General features: G+C 36.4%; 1 protein-coding gene across 1 annotated transcript in view; it reads right to left on the bottom strand.

The window, feature by feature from the left end:
- Positions 1–13352, bottom strand: part of LOC139968913 (pituitary homeobox 2-like) — a 57745-nt gene that overhangs the window by 40822 nt on the left and 3571 nt on the right. Inside the window, exon 2 of the mRNA XM_071973525.1 lies at positions 7320–7786. Coding sequence (XP_071829626.1) covers positions 7320–7746 — 427 coding nt within the window. The 5' untranslated portion in view covers positions 7747–7786. The remainder of the gene's footprint in view (positions 1–7319; positions 7787–13352) is intronic.

The following is a 13352-nucleotide window of genomic DNA, read 5'->3' as shown; positions in this document are numbered from 1 at the left end:
CACTTAACTAGAATTCAATTGAGCTTAAGTGAAATCACACTCTACTTAAGTGGAATACAATTCCACTTAAGTAAAATAGAACATTTGTATTCTACTTAAGTGGAATTCTATTTAACTAATATGGAATACATTTTACTTAAGTCGAATTCTACTTCACTGAAGTTGAATTGAATTCGACTAACTAGAATGTTAAGAAACACTTAAGTAGAATTGTGAGGTAGATGTTAAAAAGGTTTGCCACATATAGTCACAATCACAATCAGATTATGAAGTTGAAAACGGGCGGAAAATATACATAACTTGATTGCATCTATTTAATGTAAATGAGACTGTTGTCAAGAACAATTTGACAAATAAACTTAATCTATCAAACATGTTAACTAATTTTTTTTTTGAAAATTAATCCACTTAAAAAGTCATCTGCTGATTCATTCTTAAACTAAGGTATGGAAGCCCCCCCTTTTGTTGGGGGGGGTATTTGTCAATAAACTATGCTACGATTAAGAATGTGTAAATGAATGGCACCTATGCTCTACTGTATTTTTTTAATGTCCGGTTTATGCCCATTAACGGTTAATTAACGACAAATTACAATCCGTCATGGGATGTTCAACGTTACCGTGGGTATATGACTTGCAAAACGTGGGCATAGATAGGGTTATGTTGAGTCATCTGAAAAAATAACTGAGATTTCACGTCATTGCATTTTATTCATTTCGTTTTGCATTACACAAAGGACTTAAGCAAAACGAGAATTACTCAATTAAGACGATATTGACAAAATAAGTTACGTGATTAAGACATAAAAAGACACAATCAATAGAGTAACTTTTTCCACTGAGCTAATAATTCAAATCTTATTTCTTCCTTTTTGCTGGTTTTCCCCTATATTTCTCCTTTTTTTTTCTTTTCTTTTTTGGTCTCATCTGATTTTTCACTTTTACCAATTTTTCATAACCTATACAGTTTCTAAGTATTTTTATTTCGCAACCCGGGAGCTACTGGTTAGAAGATGAAAAAAAAACACAGTTGTTTTGTTTAATCGTCAACTAGGGATTTCTATTGGTTAAGGACAAATTGGTCCCTAATGAGAATATTGCCAGAAGTACAGATCCTTGGAGAAATAGGGAAAATATAAATTGATAGATTTAAGGACATTTAACAACCTTCGTCGGAGAACCGCAACTTTACCATTGTGTACCGTATCACGAACGAAGGTATAGGCCTACATAAATACATAGGCCTACTGTTCTCTTTCATTGCGTTTAAAACCATAGAGGGGATGCGAGTTGCCATGGTCATAGTACCCATATCATGGAACGCCAAAACGGCAACCCGACATGATATATGATGCATGATACATGTACAAATCATTATCTTACGTGATGTTGTTACGAAAGAACACTTTGTATCAACTATACACGGCGTGGTGCTAAAAATGTCGTCTACTTTCGCTTACTTACATCGATTAAAAAAGTGTAATTGACGGCATTATATCGACATAATCGAATCTATTACATTGACACGTTATAACCGGTCTTCTAATTACGAAATAACTGATCTTGTAAAAACGCTATAATCGCACGGTCAGATCACAAAAGATCGCGACATATAAATGCTTTATTTTAAGATAGGGGATATATGTACAGAAATGATTAGAAACCTTTCGTTGCATATAGAATAAAAAAATAAAAAAAGGATGATGTATATTACTACCCATATTTTAACACAGTTATGATCAAATTAAAGGCACAAACTTAGGCAACTACACTTTAGGGAGTATTTTACACTAACTCTATGGCACAAAACCATATTTTGTATTGTGATTAGGGGGTTATGGAACTGCGAAAGTTTAATTTGGGCTATACAAACATTTAAATTGTATATGACGGTAAAAGTGGTTGGCTCACCTTCTGTGCCTGCTAGAGTCCTTCAGAAAATTGTGTACCTGTTGTTTTCCTAATTAAAGGTGATTTAATTACGAGCGGTGTTGAGGGTGAAACATAAATATTATTTGTCTTTAAATGGTTGCTAATTTTTCAGGGTTGGTGTATTCTTTCATGTTTGGTACCCTTGGCTGACAAAATGGGGGGCCTTGGGGTGTGTCGAGAGATTTGATATAATGTTTGACATATCAACGCACGTGCACGTGATTTATCGACAGACAAGCAGATATATACATAAGCAAACTCTTTACTGATTTTGTTGTGAGAATTACATTGTTTTTGCTTACTTGTTGCTTCTTTTTCTTTTTCTCTCTCTCTTTGTTTATGTTAGAAACAGACTGCCGGTCATTTGTAAGGAGCTTAATTGTAAAATAGGACATTTCAAATAAGTTAAGTGTTAAACTAGATAAATTGGTAGCCTTGTATGTGAAGCAAGCCAAGTCCGGAAAATAGTTATTGAAACCATAACTTTAAATTAGACTAATTCTTGTAAAAAAAACAATGGTTCGAGGTGTATGTAAACCAAGAATTATACAGCAGGTGACTTTTATCAATATTATGCATGCAATTTAGGTCCAATACTAATCACCATTAACATATAAGAAAGATATGTATATTTGTGTGGAAGATTGCCCTGTCGTTAGTTTTATATAAAATATTCAAATCCTGGTTTATGGCAGTGCACGCTATGATATATATATATATATATATATATATATATATATATATATATATATATATATATATATATAATATGCTACATACAGCCTATACGCTTTGTGAGGAGTCCCCTATCATCACAAAAACATGTGAACAAACCAACCAAGAGACATCCACAACACACAAAGGGAATGTTATCTACAATAGGCCCAGAATGATGACTGTATGATGAAGAAAACCAGACCAAAAAAAATCATACTGTAATGTCGGATGACCGTCAAATTCAAATGACTGCCGACCACACATTCGTTTCTTTTTACAAACGCATATACTAAGGATCTTAATTATTGAAATCGATAAGATGGTGTATTCAGCTTTGTCAAAATGCCAGTAGTTGTCAGTATCATGTTTTGAAAGAAATAAGAACGCAGTAGGCTAGTACCTATAGGCTATCAACTTCAATTCTGTCCTTTTTCTGTATATGTATAAGTACAGATATATATCGTCCATGGATGCGGCATATGAAAGCGGCAATTTTTGAAGAGTCCTGACGGTAACCAGGAATTTTGTTAGAATAAGATGGCTTTATCTCAAGTGGTATTAATCCCAGTTCTTAAAGGATTTCAACTGTCCATCTATACTGTGTCAACTTAATAGTAAAAACAGGACACTGTTTAGTATCACAAACTATCATCGTTGTTTGTAAGACCAGAAAGCTTCCATTTATACAAATCTTTATATGCATGCATGCTTGGGTGGTTACGGACAGAAGATAACAGAGCGTCCAAAACGAGAGGTCTAACGGCTCGTTTGATCAATGTTAAAACTTATGACAGTGACGTAAACAATTAGAGTGGAGGACAAATGAAAGTACACCCATCCTACATCAAACCCCCCCCCACCCCCTAACCACCCCCAGCTCAAGTTAGACAAATATTTTTTGACACCTCTCTCGACAGTTTTATGAAACATGTTACTATGTAAACTATAGCCCAACCCACCATAGGCTATAGTTCAAAGCCCGTACTCAAATTCGAATCTCGTAAACCTCTTAAATATTCGTTCTATATCAATTCCTTTTGTTGATGAAAAAAAATTAAAGTTGCAAAATTTCCAACGAACTAGAGAAAAACAAATCTGATATCATGTGATACTATATGAAGCTTTTTGAACTGTGTATATATTCGAAAAAGGAAGAGAAAGTGATCTGTGACACCAAAATGTTCGTGTCACGGGGTTACACCACTAAAACAATACTAATGTATATGGGACAGGGTGGATATCGAAAGTTGCCGTTTATCTACACTCTACAAAATTGTGAAGATGATTGAGGAATAGGCCTAATAGGTTAAATTATTCCTTCGTCTTTTCCCTCTTGAATTTAAGACGTTTTCCGTTTTCCCCCCTTTTTTCTTCTTCTTAAACTTATGCAGTACACGCGTATAACATACGTGTTACCTACACGCGTATAGCTATATCCAGGTGCATGACGTCATCATATCCCCCCCCACTTACAATAAATCATATACCGATCATTTATCTTCGGCTTATTACACAGGAAGCCTATCAAAGACACGTATCGCTAACAGATTAGCGTGTCTGATGTTGTCCATGTTTTGTCCATAGTCTACAGAGTCGCTCAGAGAAAGAGTGAATCCTTTAAGATTTCTCCCCCCCCCCTCTTTTTGGGTGGGTAAAAGAGTATATTGTAGGTCATTTTGACAGAGCAGATGGACTATCTCTAAGCCTGCAAACTGGTCAAGCCATACAACTAGACGTTTATGAAGGGTTTCGAAATCAAACCCTCAATTGATTAGGACAACCTCTTATCAACAATGAAACGAGACAGGCTATCTGAAATGTCCGAGTGTAGTCTTTGTAACCAGTCGCTTGTAGTTGCATGCCTTGTTTAGTTTTAATTCACTTCCGATATGATTAATTCTATTTGGTTTTAGCTGCAATCTTACTATTATATGCCAGTCCAAAAGTAAGTTTACATATATCAAGATGCCACCCAAGGGCGGTGAAAGAGGGTTCAATCGGGGGTGGGCCAAGGGCGGTGAAAGAGGGTTCAATCGGGGGGTAGGGAGGGGGAGCACAATCGTCGAGGTGCAGTGTATATATGACCTAGTTTGAAGGGGATTAACCACACAGTTACCTTAAAACTCCTACAAAAAGGATCAACTATGCAATCCTTACGACAAATTCCAGTATTTGAATGTTTTTCAACAGGAATGCAATTTTTTAATTCCATGTTACTCTTAATTCCTTCAACAACAGGGCACTTTAAATTAAATGGAAGAAAAAGAATACTTTTGAGTATTTCCAAAACCAAGGATGAGGGACTCGTGTCGCGAAGGTACCGACCGCTATGCACTCCATCCCTGCCTCACAACCCCTCTCCACCCTATTTGTCTATACAGATAAAACCATGGAAGGGTCATGCTTGCATGATAAAACTTATATGGATCCGCTTATACAACTTATACAATTAGTATTGATATTGTATTATGGTAGATAACGTAAGAAATAAACTGACAATTCCCAGTGACAGTATAAGTGACGTAACCATTGTTACCGGTCCATTAAAAAATCAAGATAAACATGATAACCCCCAGCCCCATATCCCCCGTCCACACCCGATCCCCCACCCACACACCCCAACCACACCCACCACATGATTTTCATGCTGTCTTGGTAACCCGTTTTAGAATTTATTCATTGATGAGAGATATATTATGCAGACACAACTAAACCTGTTTTCTTTTTCTTATTATTTCTTATTATTCTTATTATTATTTTTTTTTAAATTATTATTTTTTTAAATTATTATTATTATTTTTATTATTATTTCAGGTTAAAATTTGTACTTTCTTTCTATACTTCGTATAATGCTTACACATATTGTCACGATATTTAATCATCCTATATATTATCGTGTGTCTGTATATAGTTAAACCTCACTTACAAAACCATTAATTATCAACTGACGCGAGGGCGGATGAAATTGTTTGGAAACACTCGACAATTTTTTTTCTTCATGATTACGAACGTGGCCTTCTAAATCTATCAATACTATTCCTCAACAAACTTCCACCCGAGGGAAAGTATACATAAAATAGTTTCCTTTTTCCAAAAAAAGAAGAAAAAACGGTCGTATATCTGAGGTTCCGATGTGGTTCATTGATCGTAATATTTGGCAACAGGTGGACCCACGTGGACCCTCTTAACCGCACCACCAATCCGGGAAGAGAATCACTTGTCACGCTTTGATTAACATCACAAACAATAACAGTGACTCTTACGATAAATTTGTTCTGTATGTCACTTTTACTTGCAGAGACAAAGAAATGTATCTAAAACGGATTATACAATGTCATGTCGATATAAATCTTATACACGTGACGTGGTATTGAAATTAATGAACGATTTTGTATTTTCATGATTTTGAAGATATGTGAATGGGGGAGGGGTAGAGGGGGGGGGGTAAGGAAGAGAAGCTTGGAACAAAGGAGATAGTTCTAGTCTTGGATCAGCGACGTCTTCTTCAAAATGTGATTTGGAGTACCTTCTATTTTCTGTAAACTTTTCAAGGGCTTAGTTCGCTTTTTCTTGTTATTTCTTGTTTTAAACGAATTCAATAACACTCAAAACTGAGGAGTTCATTGTCTGTATTTACAAGGTACCTCACCATTTGCAACTTTTCAAGGCCGATGAAATATATAGGTCTGTATATACGATACGGTAAATTGAAAGGCTGTATGAAATAAACACAGCAAGTATTTTTTTTTATTGCAATTGAAGCAGGAAGTAATTTTATTTTGAGTAATGCATTTGCTCGCAATCTCTTAGAATATAGCATTTAAGTAGGCATTTACGTTCCAGTAACCAACACATGAGATTTATAGTTATATTCTTTGAATAAACATTTTTTGGGTTCTTTAAATGTCATATTTAGCCACAACATCTAGTACAGAATGCCAGAATGGTCATAGGTGAATAACTGCAGTTTATAGCGTCACTGGCATTAACATTTTGAAGAGGTGAATATTCACATCAAAAAATAATAAATAATAATAAATAAATATAACCGAATCAAGTTCTGTTTCCGGTTGAAGTAGAAAATGACCTTAAAATGCATTAACAGGGTACGTTTATCAAAGAGTGCTTTAAATTAAAAGGGAAAGTCCTGTGACAGAATTTATGTGCGTGACAAATTTGCTGAATTTCTAGCAAAAAGTTACAGCAGTCGAATGAAATTCTAAATATACCAAAGAACATTGACATCTTAGCGAACGTCCCAAATGTATCAAATATCAAATGATAAATCAACAAGATTATTATAATAGGAAAAGTTTGAAAACTGTTGAAAGACAGCTAGCCTACAATAATGACATCACAGCCCACCTACTGCGATTCATTTTCCGGAGTGAGGGCGTGTTAAAGCCACTGAAAATCGGTTTCATTTAACCACAACTCGAGTAAGAGACAATATTGAGACGAGAGTTTCAAAGAAAGTGTGGAAATATTTGTTGTTTCTGCCGCCGCAATATTTCCTTTACTATTTACAACTGACCCGAGAGACTTAATTGTATACGATATGACGTAAGAAAAATGCAAAAAAAATCAAACCCGAGCCATAAGATTGAAAGTTGTTACATAGAGACTGTATCGAAGAAGGTCAAAGGTCACAAGGTTTTCGATAGTACTTACCGTCAGCATCCTCATCTTGGTTTTGACTAGAAGTGTCAGTCTGATCGAGGTCAAGGAGGTCAAGTGTCTGCTGTGTACCCTCTTGTGTATCCACGTCATCCTCATGGTTGCTACCTTCCTCACCCCTCGAGAGGCTGTCGGTCTTCCCTTGCGCTGTTTCGTTCCTTAAAGAAATTGCATTTGTAGATATCTTTCTCTCACTGCCCTCACTTTCCACGGCTTCACAAATATTTGCATATTCATTAGCTACTAAACCATTCACGATAGAGGACGACGACGACGAGGAGGAGGAGGAGGAAACATTGCATTGTGGGTACAATTTTTGAATCCCCTCTGCTATTCTGTTGACTGGTTCGGCGACAGGAGGAGGAGGGTTATGATAGGTAAGACCATTTTGAAAGGAACTGGAACCGTTAAAATGCATCATTCTTGTGATTTGTCGTCACTTCCGGAAAAGAATCATCCACCTACGGAGAAGCATAAACAGAAACATATTGATAATGTCAAATTAGTTGATCGGTTCTGGTCTCTTGTGCAATTCTAATTGATATGCAATACAGTACAAGAAGAATTACCCGTGCCATGCAGGACTCTGCGTGCAGTAGTACAGATTCCATGTAAGCCTACACGATAGAAAATATAGGAGAGATATATTAGAGTTTGCTAATAAATGAATTAATGAGCCACACACGTGGAATCACACACAGGCCCCATGGTCAGGAACTCGGAGTTAAGAGGGACATCAAAACTTTTACGAGGGGCATAATGCTCGTATTTTGTAACTTGGTAAGTTATTGTACACGTGATGGTGGATTAGATACGGGCAGGAGAAGGGCCAGGACACAGTAGTCTGCACGGAGGGGAATGACCTCCTCTGTGCTCCGACCTGGATACGGGCCTGCATATACACACACAGAGGCACCCATATTTACACAGATTTAGGGAAATATAATTTTATTTGTAGGTTTCACAAAACGGTATCTAAGAAAATGATCGGTATATGCTTTCAATAAGTTAGTGAAGTCAACTCTATTCACGATCGGGTTTGCATATTAGCGACTATTCCAGAGAGAGATATATGTCCCCTCACCACCCCCCCCCCCCTTCACCAAACTCAGGAGAAAAGTGCGGAAGAAGCCTTTCGCTGATCTAGTTAGTGACAGTCAATGACCAGAGAGGGGAAAGAGAGTAGACAGAGAAAACTCATGAGATGGACGCTGCTAGTCGGAAGTAAGTTTGGTACGTACAAATGCGTATTTAAAGCGTGCTGTATTGCAATTGGTTGAGATATTTGTTTTGGCGATGTTTCATTGGGAGTGAAATATCTTAACGTTTAGGCAGGCTTGGTCCAATCCCGTTCCTGTCCTCTGTATGCCTAAACTAATAGGCTCCGTCCACTTTCCTTCTCTCATTCCTCACCTCCACTCGCCCCCCCCCCTACCCTCGCCTCCAACCCCTCCAAAACAAAAGTACTGTAATTGCTTTCCAATAAAATCATTATTGAACATAATGCTACACGTATCGTAAAATGATTTATACAGTAATAAAATATCAACTGGACTTGTAGAAGATTGGTAGTGTGTATAGGAAAAGCATGCACCACCCCTATCACCCCGACCCCCTCCCCCACCACGAAAAATGACCATCTTGAACCAACAATAGATAACCATCCGTTCTCCTACTTTTTAAGAACTCACCAAGTTACTTTAAATTGAATGTCCCTACAACGCATAAAAGTATCCTACTACGTCATCACCATTGCCACCAAATATGCTAGTTTATATCGACACCAAATATGCTAGTTTATCGACACTAAATATGCTAGTTTATCGACACTGATAAATTTAATTGTCTATTTTCTAAATAATCCTCAACGGCTGGCAAATATTTTGGCAGATCAGATCCTCTGAGACAGTTCGTTTTGGAAACTTCTAGCAATTTTTAGCTAAACTAATGTCCTTTAAAAGGAAGGACGAGGTTAAATGCGTCCTTTTTAAATTATGTATACACTCAGATTATAATGAATTTAACCTTTATAATCAAATTGTTAGTATGAATGAAAAGTTCTTTCTTACCTCACCATCATTTTGGTTTCAGTTAGAGGTGACCCTTTGTATGCCCATATAGAGCCTTTGATGTAGTCCGAATGTACAGTAGAAAATGAGAAAGATTTTTTTCTTCTCTTTTTCTTTAAATAATATAAAGCGACGTAAGTTATAAGAAGACATTAGCCTGCTTAAATATAGTGTTTTCAAAACTCTTACTTTACAGACCATGAAAGGTAATTACGTTTCAACAATTGTAAATGTTTTGTATGATGAGCGGAAGACATCATTAATCTTTAATTAGTGAAACAGCCTTTTGATTGCTGTCCAACGGTTAATGGATATATACGGAATCTTTTATGAACCATTATGGGTCATAGAAATGTTATCATGCGTACTAAAATGTTTGTAATTTTAAGATACATCAAAGATAAAAGAAAGTTCTGTAACAATTGTTTTTTTTTTTTTGGGGGGGGGGGGGGGAGGGGAAGAGAGAGATGATCTCAGTTCTATTGTGTCTGCTTAACTTTTTTCTATTCTTTTTTTTTATCAAGAAAATAATAATTGTGGCCTTCTAACCATAACTGTTTAAAATGTGTGACATATGAATATCGTATTAAATTTCAGTGAGGAGATTAACATTTTTTCTCCCTTTTCATCGACTTGTTTTCTGCTAATTAGCAGTTTTAAATTCCGGGAATTTGCGTTGTCATCTGAATCATAGGGTCAAATAAGAATTACTTTCACTGTTAGGGTTAGAATCAAATTTACTGACCGTATCAATATATTTCTGATCTCGCTGTGTTCTTATTGTATTGATCTGTTTTTGTCATTGACTTTTACTTATTTATTCATTGAAAATATTTGAATTATTTCTTTGTGTGACCAGTGACCGTATAAATATTTCTGTTTTTGTTCTTCTCTATCGATATTCTTCTCTTTCTTTCTTTTTTTCCCTTTTTTTCCCCTTTTTTTCACTTTTTTTTTTTTTGGCAGTTGTAATTTTTATTTCTTTATTCATTAATTACTTGATTTATCTTTTGTTGTTGTATATTATCAATACCTATAAAAACATTTTGCCCATTTTCTACTTTCATTCTTATGATTCTATATTTTCATTCAAATTTGTATTTTTCTAACTTATATATTTTGTCCAGGTATATCAGAAATAAAATTTTATTGCGATATAATAAACATGCCGTGAATGAATAATTCTATATTAAAGGTATTTCTCAACGTGATTGAGTTTCCATTGTTATTCGTCTTAACATTTAAAAAAAAAAAAAAAAAACCCATCTTAAGTGATCGCATATACTGGGGTACGATTCGTTGACAGAAAGACCAATGGCACTTAGTCGGATCTATGGGGCGCCTATACGTGTCCTATTGCAGTTGATTCTATACTTCGTCGCGTTCATTAAAATGGCTATGTAACTACATCCAAACAGATCAAAATATTTGGCGGCGAAAATAAGGGGCGCAACAATCAGGGAAATTTCCATCTTAGCCCCACCCCCTCCCCCACAACCCCACCCAAGTGCAAGAAACGTGGTTGCGCCCCTGGTGAAAATGTTTTTACAATTACATAGTGTGTAACGATTTTAAGATTATTTTAAAATTGCTGTGAAATATATACATATATATATATATATATATATATATATATATATATATATATATATATATATATATATATTAGAGCAACGTTCGCGTCATGAAGGTTTTACTACTTGTTCTTTCGCAAAGTATATTTAGAAATGTTTCTAACTTTTTCATTTTCTTTTGAGGACAATTTTTTATTTTAAACAGTTAGCATTTCTCAAAATTAATATGAAAAATGCTCTTTACAACAATTTGAGCTCTTAGAGAACAAGAACTGTGTTTACTTTTCTTGAAAGACAACAAATCTATGAAAGAATGCTTTACTATACTTTCGTAGGGAGAATACAAAATTCTGAACGATCACATGAAGTAGAAAATATTTTATGTTAAAATTGTTCAATTTGTTCTATAATATTCGTTATACTATAGGAAAATAATCATAACAAGATGTCATTATGGCGCTCTAAAGATACCGTAGAGACTTTGCCACGGATGGCGTTCATGCATCGGTACAAAAGAAACGTTTATAATGGCAGCTGTTTCCAAACTTTTCTTTCGAAATGATGAAACCAATTATACCTTACACAGACATTTCCTAATGAACAAGTCATGGATATTGAGCGACTGCAGGGAGCACGTGATAGGGTTTCTACCCCAGGAATGAGTTTGCATTGGCCCTGCTATCACCCCTGTGGTCCAGCTGGCATAAACTAAGCATATAACGGACTATGATATTTGTAGGTATTCATACAGAGGTGATTAGGGGTAATCTTTTATGTATGAAGAGATGGCAGATGAGTGCCATGTGGGGTGGTGGTGGTGTTGGTTGTTGTTGGGGGGTCGCCAAGGGGTGGCCTGGGTGGTGCACATGCCTCAACCCAAAAATCGTTCCCCTGGGTGCCCCCTCCCCCAAGATGCGATTTGTAGTGTTAAAAAAATACTCAAAATAAAAACTTTTCATTACAAAGGACGAAACGTATTATGTTTATCAGTAAACCTTCTTTCCACCGACCATCAAAATAACCAGTTTTTTTTCTCACTAACAAGGTCACAGAGACCCTGTCGTGAACTGCTAGTGCTGAAACTTCACTACTACCCTGCATGAATTTCAATTTCAACACTCTTATTTAAAAACAGTATCAAAACAAAAGGGTTAATTTCCATTTTTGTATAACTTTTTTAAAAACATAAATATCGGACAGACTAAAGCCCGAAAAATATACACCAGATTGCATCTAAGGACCCTTATTTAATCAAACATTTTCCCCCTCCCCTTAGAGCCCTCCCCCAGGACAACATTCACAAATAAACATTTTGCCCCCTAATTAAGTGCTGTCCCCCCCCCCCAAGATTGAAATGTCTGGCGGGACGCCACTGGGGGTGTGGGTGGGGGATGTTGATTGTTCCAACGTCCAGACCTGTTTGGCATATACTCATCATTCGTAAAGAAGCAACACGATATTTTGTAAGTGGTAATGATGGGTCATTTTAGTGATGGTTGAAAGTATGAGAAGGGGAGAGGGTTGGTAGGCGGTATGCATGGAACTTGTGAATTATGGTACCGCTAAGTTTATCAGTAAAGAACTGTAAACTCGACCACTATAATGTTCTACAGGAATGTCAAAATTGCTCGCAGAAGAGGATGCTGGATTTAAAGAAAAGAAGAGACTTAGGGGCCCGGAGTCGATGTATCCGTACCACTCGACCACAGTGTTATGATCATAACACTTGGTAATACGCCCTTAATGACAGTTATTCAAAGCCAATTTATACGCTTTAACACACCAGTAGAATCACTGTGGTCGAGTGGTACGGTTCGTGACACGAAGATACGGGGTTCGATTCCTACCTCTATGTAAGTATTTGTGGGGCCTCCTTCAGAACAAAAAGAATTAAATATTAGACTTTTCATATTTAGACTATAAATTAGTTCTATAATTACGTTTAAGTGAAGGTATAGTGGGACCTAAGTAACTACTTTCCGTTGGTTGTGAGGTTACAAAGGTTCACATCGGCACGCCCCTGTGTCCGCACCAGGCTCTAATAATTTTTTTTGTATTATTTCATAGAACTCTGAAATTTACATGTGATTAATACTGATATGAAAAATTTGTCCGGGCGAAGACATTTTTTTATAACCGAATGGAGCCGTACAATAATTTCCCCTCGCTTCCTTCTGAAGGAACTGCTACCTTGAACGACCCCCATACAGCGGACGATACACCTCAGCGTCTGAACACTTTCGTAAATACTGAAGAGACCGTACGTAAAAAGCAGTGCAGGGCAGCTATGTCGAAATCAGTTAAGTCTGAAATGATAAGCTCCCTGGTCGAAGGCAGTAGGAAGAAATAAATAAATCAAATCCCACTTCCCCATTCCGAAACCA

This window comes from Apostichopus japonicus, chromosome 6 (genome assembly GCF_037975245.1).
Source record: "Apostichopus japonicus isolate 1M-3 chromosome 6, ASM3797524v1, whole genome shotgun sequence".
NCBI classification, from domain to species: domain Eukaryota; kingdom Metazoa; phylum Echinodermata; class Holothuroidea; order Aspidochirotida; family Stichopodidae; genus Apostichopus; species Apostichopus japonicus.
Note: the sequence above shows the minus strand (reverse complement) of the source record. Positions and strands in the feature narration are given on the sequence as shown.